The following is a 17,084-nucleotide window of genomic DNA, read 5'->3' on the forward strand; positions in this document are numbered from 1 at the left end:
AGATAAAAAGAAAAAGATTGTACCTTTGTCTTTAGTGGTGTATAAGTGGCCAAATTATGTAATTAAAAAAATGTTGGTGTGGTACTGGGTCAAATGCATTTTAGAGCTTAAGAAATAGTGCATCCGCCTGATTGCCTCCAATCCATTGCTTTCACAATGTCATATTCAGAGGAGTGTGTGTTGGGTTTCATATGACCAGTATTTTCAGAATCTATGTTGACTGGCACAGAAGAGATCATTGTGTTTGTGATTCCTCATTATTTTGAGCTCAGAATGTGTCTAACATTTGTACACCAGATGCATCCTTATTTCTTGTCGACCTCAAAATAAGTGGGTCACTCATTGTGGATTATAGTGACCTGCTGCTCCTTTCTAACCTTCCTAACATATCACTCTTTTCTCCCTGAGGTAGGAACTAACAGTTCCAGAAGATAGGATTAGTATTTTCACCTTTAAATGTGTCTGTCAGCAGTCCCACAATTTCGAACTAACAGTTCCAGAAGATAGGATTAGTATTTTCACCTTTAAATGTGTCTGTCAGCAGTCCCACAATTTCGCCCCCTGAAGGTGAGTGGCAGCCGGAATAAACTGTAAATATTACTTGTATACTCGGTTTCATGTAGTGCCTACACAAGAACCGACGGACACACAAAAATAATAGGAAACATAAAAGAAAGTGGTGGATCACTGTCCCATAATTCCAAATAGTAAAATAACTTAAATATGCTTTCAGGAAACATTATCATAACAAGATATGTATAGTTAAATAACTATCTTTTATTTTATAGATCACCAGTGATTCCTTATATGAGTAGATAAAACATGTTTGATTGAAAACAAAATAAACTTCAGTTGCAAAAGACAGATAATATTTCTCCTTATCCACATCATAAATATAATCCCAATTGTATGCACTGTTCAAGATAACTTTGACGTAAGACACTATATAACAGTACATCAAACATAGTCCCTGACCCCGATGCTAATCGTGTGAGCTCGCTAATCTTCCACTCTTACCATAGTGTTTTTGAGAAATTTTTACATGTCATTGTCCAGGCTTTCACTGAAATGTTCTCCCTCTTAGGCTCCAGAGGTAGGTAATCAATAAAAACATTTGATTTCATTGTGTGACGCACTTTTGGCATTTTATACCACCTTAATTGTTCTGCCTTCTCAGTCTATATCGACCTCAGTAGACATGTTTCTGAACATAATGATAAGAAATACAGTACTCTGTCCAGTCTATCCCTGTTATCTGAATTTCAGTTGGAGTATAAAATTTCGTTATTCTTGTGGTTTCAGCCAGCTTTCTGTTCCTCCAATTGTGTGGGCATTATTATTGTTAATAAGTAACACACCTACGAGATTGTGCCTCCTGCAGGTAACAAATACTATGTTAACATTTTCTCTTTCGGACCTACAGGCCTGTCTGTTTCCCTATGAAATTAATCTGACCAAGCTAATGTTTTCTCTGAACAAAGCACACAGTTGATCATTTGATCTACAGACACATTTCCATTTCCTCTGTGTGGTATTTGTCTGATGTATTATGAGGTTCCTAAAGTTCTCCATCCAGTAGCAGAGCTTGAGAAACCCAAGTCATAAATTGTTGTAAAATTGTATTTAGCATCTAGTTTAAGCCCTCCAACTGCCTCCTACCGGAGGACTGCCATTATTGGAAACAATACCACAAATTGCGAACTGTACACCATGTCAGTCAGCCATTAGATAGAGGTCCATTTTTGCCAACATGAACCACAGTTTACAGCTAACTACGCCCAGTGAGCTGGTTAGCTGCCAACACAGGCTCCCTCATTTCACATGAGACTTGATGCAAATACCAAATTCATAGGGATCTTCCTTTCCAACCTCCCAGCTATTTCCTTGGTAGGGCTCCATTTTCTGCATAATATTGGAGCTCTGAATGAGCAGCAAATGGACCCACTGCATTTACCTGAACCTTTCAGAAATACAGATCCCAGTCTAAATAGACTAGGTATTTTTTGCTCGCTCGGGTGTACTCACAGAAAGTGGCAGAATGTCGCATCTCTTTTTAATCTGTAAGGAATTGGCCTACAGATTTTTAAATCCATCACTGCCTGCCATTCACAGTCAAGTGAAGACAACCAAACTGACTGCCTCGGCCAGCCTCCCATTGTGTCCCGTCATCTGACGTTCGTGGGGTTGTTTGTAAGAGGCTTGTGTTGTTGTGGTGGGATGCTTGGTGATCCCTCCAAGGAAACAAGCTCCGGGCAGTAACACCGCTCCCAACTGCTTGGACAACCTCCTCCCGACCATCTCGGCGAGAAGAGGTCCTTCTGAAAGATGCAGCAAAATCAGGATTCCCATGTGATGCTGGAGCTGCGGCACTGGTCATCCCAGATGTCGCAGTGCTACCTTAGTTCAGAGCAATGTTGTTCAGAATAAAATTGCTGAGTTTCCCCAGAGTGTTATAGAAATTATGGATAGAGCTTAAAAGCTATTTGGATAACATCTTCTGTGATGACTGAAAGTAAAAGGCTCACAATAGCTGTATGTGCTGTGGATCTGCTTAAACAGTACTTCCAACTAGGTACCAGTGAACTAACAGACTAGATCTGTTCTTTTGTACAATTAATATCTATGGGGAGGTGTTCAGTATCCCAAAAGAGACTTAGAATCTGTTGGTTCATGTAGAACGTCAAATCTAACTTCTTGACTATATTCTTGTCACAGATGATGTTTCACGAAATACATGAAAAATTCCTAATGTCCAGGCTTTAGAGTTGTGTTTGTGCATAATTGTGAACAAAATTGTGTTCCTCATATCTGTAGTGAATGAGTCCATCTTATCTCCAGTTTTCATTATACACTTCTCAGGAAACTTTTTCTTTCTTTCAGCATCTGAAAAAGTTGAAAACATGCGACCAGGTTCTTCCTGTTCCTCGTCTGATGCTCCATCTTCAAACGATGCAAATGCAGAAAAGGCCAATATAAACAACATTGAACAGTATGTGGAGTTGCTGTATGAAGATATTCCAGAAAAAGTAAATGGTTCAGCCCTGATATTACAATTAGCAAGAAATCCAGATAATCTGGAGGAACTTGCAACTAATGGTAAGTAATTTATTGCAAATAATAGATCTGGTAAACTTCTAAAGCATGCAAACTAATTTTCCCTTTCCTGAGGAACTAAAATGAATGCACTGAGCAGTTAATTTAATTTTCTTTAAAGATTTGTTATGTGCTATTGTTCATTTTGTGACTGCTTTCTTGCATAATGATTGTGCACATGTCCCATTTACCAAGTTGCATTATGTGTGTTCATATCAGACATTTCTGTTTAACTGTTTCAGATGCTCTCTCTCTTTTTTGTGTATTTCCTCAGTCTTCTGTGGCAAGCGTTGGGGCCATTATTGTCTATGAAATTGCTTTTACACTGCAGTATGTTAATCAACGAAACTCTGAAATCGTATGAACATCACTTGAATATAAAATAAATGAGGATGGGCAACCAATCACTTTCAGATAAATTGCGTTTGATATGCACTGCCGCACAAAGAGCATATAATTTGAGAACCTTTTGATTGTTTTCTTGGTATAGTATACCTGCATGCACCCCCCCCCCTCCCCCCCCCCCCACACACACACAAAAAAAATCTGCCTTCGTAGTGACGGCAGACCATTACCTCAAACTATCTTTGTGGACCAGAACAAAAATCATTGGAAGAAATGAGTCTACCCACAGTCAACATAAGATAGGCAACAAGAATTATATTTAGTTGAAGACGAAGCAACATAATGCGATGGAAGTAATAGTGAGATGTTAACAACATATCAGATTTAAAAAATCACTTAGAGGAGGATAGTCTACATCATGTCCACAGCATTCTATAACATAAATGTGCCTCAAATCTTTCCAAATGGTGAATACCTTGAGGAAATTGGTCAATTTTGTCTGGATATGCATTTGACATGCTCATAGGTTTGGCTTCAGGGGGTAGCTGATGTTACCAGTCCTCTGTAATCATAATGTCTGGGCTTGCTTCAACTTTGAAATGACAAAATAATTCATGACTGTGCAATGGGCACACCATTTTGGCAGCTGACAACATTCACTAGGTATACTGATGAACTGTGCTCATTGGACACTTGAGCTCTGGCTGTACACCCATGACAAAATTGTCATCAGTTACATGTGGCCAAACTGAAGAGTTACAGTTCTGATGTGACTTTTACAGAGTCTCTATTCTTGTATGTGAAACAAGCCTCCACTAAGTCTCATAGCACTAAATAGACTGTCAGGTGAAATGCTTGTACCCTGGTGTAAGTAATCTAAGGGGGGACCAGAAAAGACTTATGAAACCATGAAAATTTTGTTCTGTCTTTTGAACAATTTAGTTTCTGGTTTCAGTTTCCTAATGTGTTTCACTTTTATTTTTTATTCAAACATACTGAGAACCCAGAACACTGTAGATATTAGATAATGTATGTTGATTCCATTTTCTGCCAACACAAGTGTATGATCCATTTACATTTCACTATCATGTGAATCTCAGATTTTTGTTGTAACTGCAGTCTTTGTGTACATGGAATTATGTTACTAGAATTCATTGGTAAGCCGTGTATTACTTGCTAAAATGCCAAAATACAAAAATTAATATTTTGATTCCAGAATCTGTGTTGAGCGCCTTGTCACGAGTTTTGAGAGAAGACTGGAAGAAGAGTATAGAATTAAGCACAAATATTGTTTACATATTCTTTTGTTTTTCAACTTACTCACAGTTTCACCGTGTTATTCTACAGTATAAGGTAACTCTTATTTCATTATTAGAATACTTTTCGTATGTAAATTTTGCCGGCTTACTATTTTAGTTAAATCTCACAAAGCATTTTCAGAGTTCCTTGTTTGCATGTATATACTACTGAGAGTTATTTGAAACTGTCTGCTGTATCAACTATGATGTAGCTTGTCTCCTATGAATTTCATCATTCTCTTATGTTTGAAATATTTCTTTTATAGATAGGATCACTCTGCATGGAAATTATAGACTATGAACTTCGACGGTATGATCAATGGAAAGAAGATAAAGAGTCAAAGCGAAGGAAGTGTGAAGGCAATCAAAACAGATGCTCAATGTCAGCAATCGAGAGTCACCGTTATCAGTCTGAAAGTATTGATGTCCCATCAGAACCGAGGCGACGCCTTGCTGATGGAATTTCTCACATACCCATAGCAGCTGGAGAAAATCGGAGAAGGCCTATAGAAGGCATTCATAGTGCTAATGATGGATGGAAAAAACAGCTAAATTACCAAAGTTCTCAGGCTGCTGAATCCCCAAGTGACATCAAAAAATTAACAGAAGATTATGAAAAAATGAAGCTGAAGTTTCAGAACCTAGTTAAGAAGCAAGATCAGCTATTAAGAGGTAACGTGTTTGATAATGTTTTTATTTGTATGGCATAATCTGACTGAGACAAACTTACATGAGTAGTATCTACAGCAAGGTTATTACATTTTTGCAAACATTCAAGTCTTCGATCGACAACATCAAGTATGTATCACTCTCATCAGTGTGCATTACTTTTGTGAGAGTCCCAAATATAATGGTTTTGTTGAACAGAACAGATACCACTGTTTGGCAGCTAGTTTCCAGGAGCTTTCATTCCATTTTTTTTTCTTTTTTTTTCTTTTTTAAATTAAAGCTGCAACTTTAAGTATGGTTTAGATTTTCTGTGCAATATGTTTTAACTTTGGCATACAGTAAAGAAATTACATTTGTGTGGGATCATACCCCTCCCCCCTCCTCCTGAAGACATAAATGTCGTTTATTTATACACATATTTCATAGATCCTTTTATGTGCTTGGTAATATGGAATGTTGAATGAGTAAAGAATTTATAAATGTAGATTAAATAGAAAATAGTACAGTTAATTTACAGAAACAATTACAGAAAAAATAAAAATATGATACTAGAAAAAATCAAAAACAAAGTGAAAAAAGACATCATACAAGAACTACCACATGTTGTACAATATATAATATACAAACAGTAAACATATAACGATGTAAATAATCAATTTTTGACAACACTGGATAGGTAAAATATCTATTCACCAAGTGGCAGCAGGAGAACACATATATAAAAAAAGGTTTTACATGTGCAAGCTTTCGGAGTCAGTGGCTCATCCTCCTGGCAGATGGTTGAAGGAGAAGGAAGAGAGAGGGGTGAAGGAAAAGGACTGGAGAAGTTTAAATAAAGGGGTGGAGTTTAAAAAAGTCACCCAGAACCTTGAGCCAGGGGAGACTTACCAGACAGGATGAGAAGGAATGTCTGATTCATCCCATCAGGTAAGTCTCCCTTGACCTGGTGTTGTGTGTGACTATTCTGAACTGTACTGCTTTTTCTAAATCTCTCGAGTCCTTTTCCTGGCTCCAAAAGCTTGCATATGTAAAACCTTTTGTGTGTGTGTGTGTGTTCTCCTGCCACCACTTGGTGAGTAGAGCTTTTGTCTATCCGCTTACTTTAAACAATAAAAATATATGCATACAAGATTATACTTCTGTGTTAAAAAATTCTTCTAATGAGCAAAAAGTCTTATCAAGTAAATCCATCAGTATTTCATACTTAAATAATGTACTATTACTTTGTAGGCCATTGATATTAATTGTCAATGAATTTGATATTTTAATACCAGAATATAATGGGGGTCAGCCTTCCTTCTTGTATTATGGTTACAGTACATTCCATTGGTTTTGTACTGCACAGGACTGTTAACCGTGAAGCTCATAACGAAATAAATATATTGGGAAGTTGTAGTAAGTATCCGAAGTTTCTTAAAGAGATTATGACAAGACGTCCTTGAGAGCACACACATTTCTGACAGCCTTTTTCTGCAACCAGAAAATTTTCTTTGATGTGTGTTAGTAGCCCCAGAAGATAATTCCATAGCACAAAATAGAGTGGAAGCACCCAAAAAAGTGGATTTTGTTCACTGATATCTCCAATTTGTGATATTGTCTAATGGCAAAGATAACTGAGGACAAACTTTATTTGATGTGGACGACGCTCTGTTCCCAGTTAACATGGGTATCTATTTGGAGGCATAAGAACTTGTTGCAGTGCACCATTTGTAGTTGCTGATGGTCATGTATAATAGATATCTTCTTTGGGAATTTGTGATCAGAGCTGTACTGGATATAATTAGTTTTGCTAATATTTACTGACTGTGGGTTTACTTTGAACCAGGTTAGGAGTTCTGAAAGTTGAACACATACAGTTAACTAAAATATCATGGCAAAATAATGCTGAGAAACAGGCATGACAGATAGAAATGAGCCGACAGTTGACTGTGCACATGTACAACAAGAGATTGATATCCTGAAAAGCCAAAATATCTTAGAATACAGTATATACTGGGCTTAATGCCTAGATCTGGATCAGCAATCGAAAACACAGGAAAGAGAGAATACATAGAAAAAAGGGTATCTTAAAAAATAATGATGAATGCAAGAAGAGAAATTATTTAGTTCTGTTTAATAAAACTGCACAATTAACTACAGATGTGTGAAAAGTGTAATCCTTTATGCACATTTGACCCCAATAAATGAGATAAAACTATGCTATAAGATGTTTGGACAGTTTCAGTGGGAGCGGTGGTATCTAAGAGAAGCATGAACACTTTGAGCCAGGATTCCAGTCCTCTCTTAACAACCTACACCATCACAACAGCCATCAGCAGGAACTCTTTTAAATTCACTAGCAGAGGAATCAGGCAAAATCCACAAATTTTCCTCCCGCTGCAGTGTCCTGGACAAACCAACATCACAACATTTTCTACCACAGACATCACTCTGCCTAACCATCCCTATATGACACAGACCAAAGACACAAAGGAATTTGAGAAGTAAGAGAGGACTCACAAATTGTTTACAGCAATATCTCAGCAAATCAGAGGACGCTGAAAAGTCATTTACAGACCTCAAAACAATATAGTAAATAACAATTGAATAAGAAATTACATTTCTAATAAAGATAAATGAAAACAGAAAATTTTAGCACTGAAAATCTGTTTTAAAAAATCTAAAGTGTGTTTTTTTTTCAATTTCTGAAACCTTGACTTTGTAGCTTTGTCATGCCACATCTTTATCCACAAAATATCTATAACTGTAGCAGTTGGCAGTTGTTCCAAATATTTGAGGACAGTCTCGAATGCATTCTTTGCTGTAGAGTGGCTGATCTTTTCGTCTTCTTCCTTTTATTCTTCATCTGACTCCTCTTGGTCAACACAATACTCTTGCCAAACGAGATTTATGATCTGTTCTTGTCAAGTTCTTTATAGCTAAGAACCTTCTGCCAGCCATTCCTCTGCAACTGTAGGCTGGATATAATTCTGAATTTGCAAATCAGTGACTAAATCTGCAATGTATGATTCATTAGTTTTGGAAGGTCTTGCTCTTGGTTTAGGCCAGGACTGATATTCTTCCATGATTTTCATAGAGAGGGTTTCTTAAATTCTTCCCAAGCTTGAGCAACTTTGTAAATTGCATCTTTTATGTTGAGGCTTTTCATTGCTTCAAAAACATCACAACCCTTTTTGGTGCAGCTTTTTTGTTTATGATGGGGTCTCAAAATGAGGACCTTTTATATCTTTCCTGACAAAACCAGACCCACGCAGCATAATCCAGGAGCTAAAGTTTAGGGTTTTTCAAGGCTGTTCTAGTTTTAAAGCATTTTCACCGTCTACAGTTAACTAAAAAGTTTCAAGATCTTTTTGGTTCTTTTTCCAGTCTCTAATGATTGTGACTCCAACTCCCATTTCAGAAGCTAATTTAGTAACTGACTCAGCTTTGTCAAGTCTTAGCAAAATGCTTAGTTTCTGTTCGATTGTGCACACAACAGGTTTCTTTTTCGGATTTGTAGCCACTTTTAGTCTTCCAGAATTCCTACACTTCTTTGTTACAACTGAGTAAACCATAGAAAATGACACAGTAACTTTAAACTTAAAAGAAATACAGTAATAAACATAAAAAGCATAGAGATAGAACAGCAGATTTAAGACTACAGCAAATTCCAGCAGTACAGTAGTCTTGTCATCTGAACATGCCTGAGGAGGATGACTCACATGGACAGCTGTTGTGACAGCAATAAAATCCATCGATAATGCTGTCACACTGTTCAGTGTGGAGTGCAGATGGGTGGTCAGATTCACAGTCAGATAATCTGAGAAGTCAGTTAACTTAAGGAGGATAAGCGAGGTTCTAATACTATGGAGGTTGATCGTGTTGGGATAAGATTACTCTCTCAGGGTATAGTTGTCACTCTGATGCCATCGTAATTTTGCTCATGATAAGAGTATACTGGGCAGCATCAATCTGACCATCTATTCTGTGAAGTGTCCCAAATCCATGGGGACATGTCCAGGTGCAAACTGTCACAGACACACAGCCACTGTGTGATTGCTCATGCATATATATGAGGTCAAAATGGATGCCATGTTGCCTATGCTGTAGCACTGGACCACCATTCACTGTATAAAATACTGAGTCTTCAGACTATTTTATGTTCCACCATTTGCAATAGATATTTTCCTCAGATAACCCTGATCTGTGGAGTGTATGATCATTGTGGAACTTTTCCTTAATAGCTGTACATTTGCTTTGTTTTCCATCCCCACAAAGCTGATGCTGACCTGTGCCCATTGACATAGAAAATAGAGTAGCATGTTTCAACTATGCAGTGTTTAAAAAGAGATTTTGCTGTGATGTGTTTACAAATTCATTGTCCTGCACAAGTGTTGTTATATGCCAATGAATGGCATGTTCAAATGTACCTACTGGATTCTACAGTATCACGATAGTTTAACCATGGTTGTGCAGTTTTCTCTGGAATGCCATACTGTGCTTCAGCTTTGATCTCTGTCAAATTCCCTTCCTTTACAAAGACAATGACACATTCACCGAATAGTCTGTTGACGACAAAGCATACCTCATGAATAAAGTAGATGGACTTAAAGCAAGGTGGTCAAGTAGCTTACCTTGAATTACGTACTTTGAATTACTATTATAGAATGAAGGATATGCTGACAGAATAGGAAGAAGACTGTACTGACAGAAATAACTGATTGTGTTTGTCTGTTAGTCACTGCAGCAAAATACTGCCACCATATTACTAAGTGACTGTCCTGAAACCTGGAATCCACTACCAGTTACAATTTGCTTATCTAATGGCTTGCAGATACAGCAAAAATTTGATATTCAGTGTTTCACATCATTATTGACAGAGTTTAAAATATTAAATATTGCTGTAATCTACTCATTAAGAGGTATAATCTTACATTAATAGTTAAACACAAAAAGACAAGTATAACAATTATGAACTGTGTGTTTCTCTTGAGCAGAGTAAATGATGGCACGCTGTTACCTGGACTTGATTCATCCATTATTTGAGAATGAAAGCACTTATCAACTTCTAACAAACTTTACACTTAATATCAAACTCTCAGAAAGCTTACACCCCCATCCATCACACACACACACACACACACACACACACACACACACACACTGATGAAAAGAAAAAAGTTCATCACTTACTATATTTTTGCTGTTCATACACTAAAATTTCAACATCAGCCACAATGTGTTAATTTGTTACTTCTTTACTACTAACTCTATTCACAACACACTTTGCAGACAGTATGTATACAACACTGAATGTAGATGCAAAATTATGTCATTGTATGGCACATAGTTCAGGAGATATGACAGCATAGAAACAGAGATGCATTAAAACTAGCTTTTGCTTATAATTGGGCACAGATTACCCAGACTATTTGTGGTGAACCAATACCCAATCGATATTCATCCAGTGCTCATAATGAGAGGACTTAGCAAACTACCAACAAACTTTTCCTCACTTACATTGTTAAGGTCAAATATTTAACACATCAACTCATTTATAAAGTAATCAGACATGTGAAACTGTTTTATAAATGGGAGTTCAAATCTTTAAAGAATTGAGAGTTTACTGGTAATTTTGAATATAATTACTTAATTTCTAATGAAAGTTCCCATTCGGGTAGGGTTATCCTACAAGGAAGTTTAGCAGTATAGTTTCTCTAAAAGTATCTGCAGAGAGTAGGTCACTAAGCCTTAGTTTTTGAAGTAGAGTTCAACAATCATCAAATTTGAGCACTTGGCTACTTTCAACTGGAGAATCAGCACAGTGATTAGAATGATTACTTACTGATCAGAACATTATGGTTTCAAAACCCTGGACTTATTTATTTTTCTTTTTCTTTTTTTATATTGTATATTGGTAACTAAAAGTTTGTAATAAGGGTGAAGAGTAACCTTACTTTGTGCAATAATTACACATTAATACAATAACACATATAAGAATTATACATTATGCATTTTTAGATAATCACAATGCTTATTGTTTTGTATTATCAATTTTTGGCAATCTCTTACCACTGACTAGTTACGCCCAGACACATTTGTATGAACATAAGCGAAGGTTCCCATCCAGAGACCATCAGGCTAAGGAAATGTGCATGCCTAAAAGTGTCTTCTATTGTTATACATGGTACAGAAGACTCATGTTTTCAGCAGTTTTATGACATTTATCACCCGACACATTGATAAGACAAACTTCAAGAAGAGGCTACATGAAGGATAATATGAAATGATATGCATTATTATTATTATTATTATTACCTATTTCTCCAAAAACTTAATACCTAGTGACCTGAATCCTTTTGAAGTTTTAAAGAGTTTTTGAAAGGTTCCCTATCTCCATGTTAAAATGCATTGAAATTATTGGGTCATCAGATGTAGCTTGTCCTTGCCATCATTCAATAATATAATCGTAGGAAAAATTCTGTGTTTGTGCTGCTGCTGTGGTGTGGACTGTAAAATAAGCTTTTGATCTTCTTCACACCTTTGATAGACTATGGTAAAACTAATTTATTTATTTATATATTATTATTATTATTATTATTATTATTATTTCTTTCCTTTCTCAGACGTTATGTCTGGTTAAAAATGGAAAGTGACATGGACCTTTATCAAGCGTGACTTCCTTTTAACGGTACGGTATATGTTACATTGCATTTAGGAACTTTCGGGTAATTGAACATGTACCAATAATTACAGATTTCTGTAGTTGTATATATGCGTTTGGATGTAGCAGTATTGCATTGATGTACTGGTGGATATTGTGTGGTATGACTCCTGTAGTTGATAGTATAATTGGTATGATGTCAACTTTATCCTGATGCCACATGTCTTTGACTTCCTCAGCCAGTTGGATGTATTTTTCAATTTTTTCTCCTGTTTTCTTCTGTATATTTGTTATATTGCGTATGGGTATTTCGATTAGTTGTGTTAATTTCTTCTTTTTATTGGTGAATATGATGTCAGGTTTGTTATGTGGTGTTGTTTTATCTGTTATAACGGTTCTGTTCCAGTATAATTTGTATTCATCATTCTCCAGTACATTTTGTGGTGCATACTTGTATGTGGGAATGTGTTGTTTTATTAGTTTATGTTGTATGGCAAATTGTTGATGTATTATTTTTGCTACATTTTTCATGTCTTCTGGGGTATTCTGTATTTGCTAGTATTGTACATCCACTTGTGATGTGATCTACTGTTTCTATTTGTTGTTTGCAAAGTCTGCAGTTATCTGTTGTGGTTTTGGGATCTTTAATGATATGCTTGCTGTAATATCTGGTGTTTATTGTTTGATCCTGTATAATACTTATTTGATCCTGTATAATACTTATTATTATTATTATTATTGTTATTTTTATTTTCAATTTTCAAAAGTCAGAACCATTCCACATGGTTGGGCTAACAGCAAATGTTACTACCAGTTTTATCTTAGCTGTCGCCGTAAGTGAGCCTCATTAATTTACAGCCTAAAAAGTGTCACATCTGCTGTGGAAAAATAACCACACATCATCAGAATAAAGGGATGTTTTCCACATACTACATGCCTGTTACAGCAAGTTATTACTGTTGTAACTTAGCACGGAATCAAACCTGTGCCTCTCTACATGAGAACACCTGCCAGTTGACAATTCAGCTATAGCAGTGCCCAGCGAAAACTTCCTCATTCGGGGATTGGTGTGTAGTATCTGTTGGTAATAACAGCATGTTTCCCTGTCAGAAAAGCTTTTCTCTCCTCCTAGAATAGGTCTAGAATACTGACAGGATCATTTTTGCATTATTTTTCAAGTATAACTCTTCTTTTGCTTGTTCCCAACATCATCATCATCATCATCATCATCATCATCATTTAAGACTGATTATGCCTTACAGCGTTCAGTCTGGAGCATAGTCCCCCTTATAAAATTCCTCGATGGTCCCCTATTCAGTGCTAACATTGGTGCATCTTCTGATGTTAAGCCTATTACTTCAAAATCATTCTTAACCGAATCCAGTACCTTCTCCTTGGTCTACCCCGACTCCTCCTACCCTCTACTGCTGAACTCATGAGTCTCTTGGGTAACCTTGCTTCTCCCTTGCATGTACCATGACCCCACCATCTAAGCCTGTTCGCCCTGACTGCTACAACTATAGAGTTCATTCCCAGTTTTTCTTTGATTTCCTCATTGTGGACACCCTCCTGCCATTGTTCCCATCTACTAGTACCTGCAATCATCCTAGCTACTTTCGTATCCGTAACCTCAACCTTAATGATAAGGTAACCTGAATCTACCCAGCTTTCACTCCCATACAACAAAGTTGGTCGAAAGATTGAACGGTGCACAGATATCTTAGTCTTGGTACTGACTTTCTTCTTGCAGAAGAGAGTAGATCGTAGCTGAGCGCTCACTGCATTAGCTTTGCTACACCTCGCTTCCAGTTCTTTCACTATGTTACTATCCTGTGAGAATATGCATCCTAAGTACTTGAAACTGTCCACCTGTTCTAACTTTGTTCCTCCTATTTGGCACTCAATCTGTTTATATATCTTTCCCACTGACATTACTTTTGTTTTGGAGATGCTAATCTTCATACCATAGTCCTTACAGTTCTGATCTAGCTCTGAAATATTACTCTGCAAACTTTCAATCGAATCTGCCATCACAACTAAGTCATCTGCATTTGCGAGACTGCTTATTTTGTGTTCACATATCTTAATCTCACCCAGCCAGTCTATTGTTTTCAACATATGATCCATAAATAATATGAACAACAGTGGAGACAGGTTGCATCCTTGTCTTACCACTGAAACTACTCTGAACCATGAACTCAGTTTACCGTCAACTCTAACTGCTGCCTGACAATCTACATAAAGACCTTTAATTGCTTGCAAATGTTTGCCTCCTATCCCATAATCTTGTAGAACAGACAATAACTTCTTCCTAGGAAACCGGTCATATGCCTTTTCTAGATCTATAAAGCATAGATACAATTCCCTGTTCCACTCGTAACACGTCTCCATTATTTGCTGTAAGCTAAAGATCTGGTCCTGACAACCTCTGAAAGGCCTAAACCCACACTGATTTTCATCCAATTTGTTCTCAACTAATACTCGCACTTTCCTATCAACAATACCTGTGAAGATTTTACCCACAACGCTGATTAAAGTGATACCTCTGTAGTTGTTACAATCTTTTCTGTTTCCATGTTTAAAGATTGGTGTGATTACTGCTTTCGCCCAGTCTGATGGAACCTGTCCCGACTCACACGCCATTTCAATTATCCTGTGTAGCCATTTAAGACCTGACATTCCACTGTATTTGATGAGTTCCGACTTAATTTCATCCACCCCAGCCGCTTTATTGCACTGCAATCTATTGACCATTTTCTCCACTTCCTCAAATGTGATCCTATTTCCATCATCATTCCTATCCCATTGTACATCGAAATCTGAAACGTTACTGATCGTATTTTCACCTACATTGAGCAACTCTTCAAAATATTCCCTCCATCTGCCCAAGGCATCAACAGGATTCACCAGCAGCTTTCCTGACCTGTCCAAAATACTTGTCATTTCCTTCTTACCTCCCTTTCGAAGACTGCTAATTACACTCCAGAATGGTTTTCCAGCTTCTTGACCCAAAGTCTCTAACCTGTTTCTAAAGTCTTCCCAAGATTTCTTCTTGGATGCTGCAATTATCTGTTTAGCTTTGTTTCTTTCTTCAACATAACTTTCTCTGTCTACCTGAGTTCTAGTATGTAGCCATTTTTGATACGCCTTCTTTTTTCTTTTACAGGCTGCCTTGACTGTGTCATTTCACCAAGCTGTTTGCTTCATCCTACCTTTACACACTACTGGTCCAAGACATTCTTTAGCCACTTCTAGTACTGTGTCCCTGTACCTTGTCCATTCTTTTTCCAATGACTGTAATTGACTACCATTCTGACTACCTTTCTGACATCAGTGTTATGTACTTGTGCCTGATTTCCTTATCCTGAAGTTTCTCCACTCTTATCCTCCTACATATGGACCTGACCTCCTGCACTTTCGGCCTCACAATACCAATTTCACTGCAGATTAAATAATGACCAGTGTCATCAAAGAATCCCCTGAATACACGTGTGTCACTCACAGCCTTCCTGATTTCCTGATCTGTTGTTATATAGTCAACGACAGATCTGGTTCCCCTGCCTTCCCAAGTATACCGGTGAATGTTCTTATTTTTAAAAAAGGAGTTTGTGATTACTGAGCCCGTACTGGCACAGAAATCCAAGAGTTGTTTCCTGTTCCTGTTGGCCTCCATATCCTCTCCAAATTTACCCATAACCTTTTCTTACCCTTCTGTTCGATTTCCAATCCTGGCATTAAAATCACTCATGGGCAGAACAGTGTCCTTGTCCTTTACTTTAACAACTACAGCACTGAGTGCGTCATAAAAACTATCCATCTTATCTTGATCTGTCCCTTCACAATGTGAATATACTGACACAATCCTAATTTTCTTGCTAGACACTGTCAAATTTATCCACTTCAGTCATTCGTTTACATACCTTGTTGCAACTATGCTGGTTTCCATTTCTTTCCTGATGTTCCAAACTTAAAAAAAAACTGACTGTTGCATTTCATTGATGTCAGTGCTTTACCCTGGCTGTGATTTTCCACAACCACTATTTTTGCTGTAAAATGTAGATTGTTGAGATGCCATTGGAAGCATTGACAAAATTAAATTTGTTGTACAGTTCTCTACATCTTTTTTTTAGCATCAAGTGATTTACCAAGAAGGTAGTGCAAGATATTCAAATTCATGTTGTTGAGCTACAGATTATACTTGCTGACATTTGATTCCCAAGATTTACTGCATATGTTATTATTCATAGTTATTGAATTATTCACAGTTATTATTCATAGTGCACAGTGATTTAATTGCTTCTGTTTTGGACAGCAACACAAGAGCCTAGTCAGAGCTCTACATATTAAATATTGTCACGTAGAGGAAGGTGTAAGTAGATGAATGACGAACACTAACTTCACTTAACAAAGGTTTATTCAGCACTTGCACATACAAGAGCACGGTACGAACTGCCTCCAGCCAGAACACTAATGGTATATATACAGTTACAGAACATTCCAGTACAATGCTTCTTGCCATTTGTGGATACTTCTAGAATGTACTTGAACTGAATATAGAAATTAAAATTTTTCAGTTCAAGTGAGTTTTGTACTCATGTCCCTCCATGCAACAATATAGTAATATAACCACTAGACTATGGCGGCTGGGCTGCTTGGCTTCTTCTGAGACATTGCTCCCTCCTTAAGAGAACAACGTATCAGTGTTACGTCCTCCTAGTCTGGGAACGAGTCACCGGTCCTGCATACTCCGACTCCCGATGATTGATGTTCGCTCTGGCGGTGACCTTCGTAGAACTTCCCTTGCTGCTATGTTCTTCATTGCCTTTCCGCTTGTTGCCTGTCGCTGGAGCTTTGAATTTAGCCTGGGTTGCAGGATCCTTATAGGGCTTCATTCAAAGGACGTGGACCGTATCTTTGATCTTCCGTCGTCTTGTGTCGGGGTCGAAATCTTCAATTTCATATGTAACATCAGACAACTGTCTTACAACCTTATAAGGTCCAAAGTAGTGCTTGAGGAGCTTCTCAGAGAGTCCAAA

At 37.3% G+C, this 17,084-nt stretch overlaps 1 protein-coding gene across 5 annotated transcripts in view; it reads left to right on the plus strand.

Moving 5' to 3' along the window:
• The window catches only part of LOC124612825 (kinesin-associated protein 3), a 224,990-nt gene that overhangs the window by 18,625 nt on the left and 189,281 nt on the right, over positions 1-17,084 (plus strand). For all 5 annotated transcript variants that reach the window (XM_047141249.1, XM_047141251.1, XM_047141252.1 and 2 more), the window contains exons 4-6: positions 2,881-3,096; positions 4,655-4,791; positions 5,003-5,408. In XM_047141249.1, coding sequence (XP_046997205.1) covers positions 2,881-3,096; positions 4,655-4,791; positions 5,003-5,408 — 759 coding nt within the window. The remainder of the gene's footprint in view (positions 1-2,880; positions 3,097-4,654; positions 4,792-5,002; positions 5,409-17,084) is intronic.

Source organism: Schistocerca americana, chromosome 4 (genome assembly GCF_021461395.2).
Source record: "Schistocerca americana isolate TAMUIC-IGC-003095 chromosome 4, iqSchAmer2.1, whole genome shotgun sequence".
Classification (NCBI taxonomy): domain Eukaryota; kingdom Metazoa; phylum Arthropoda; class Insecta; order Orthoptera; family Acrididae; genus Schistocerca; species Schistocerca americana.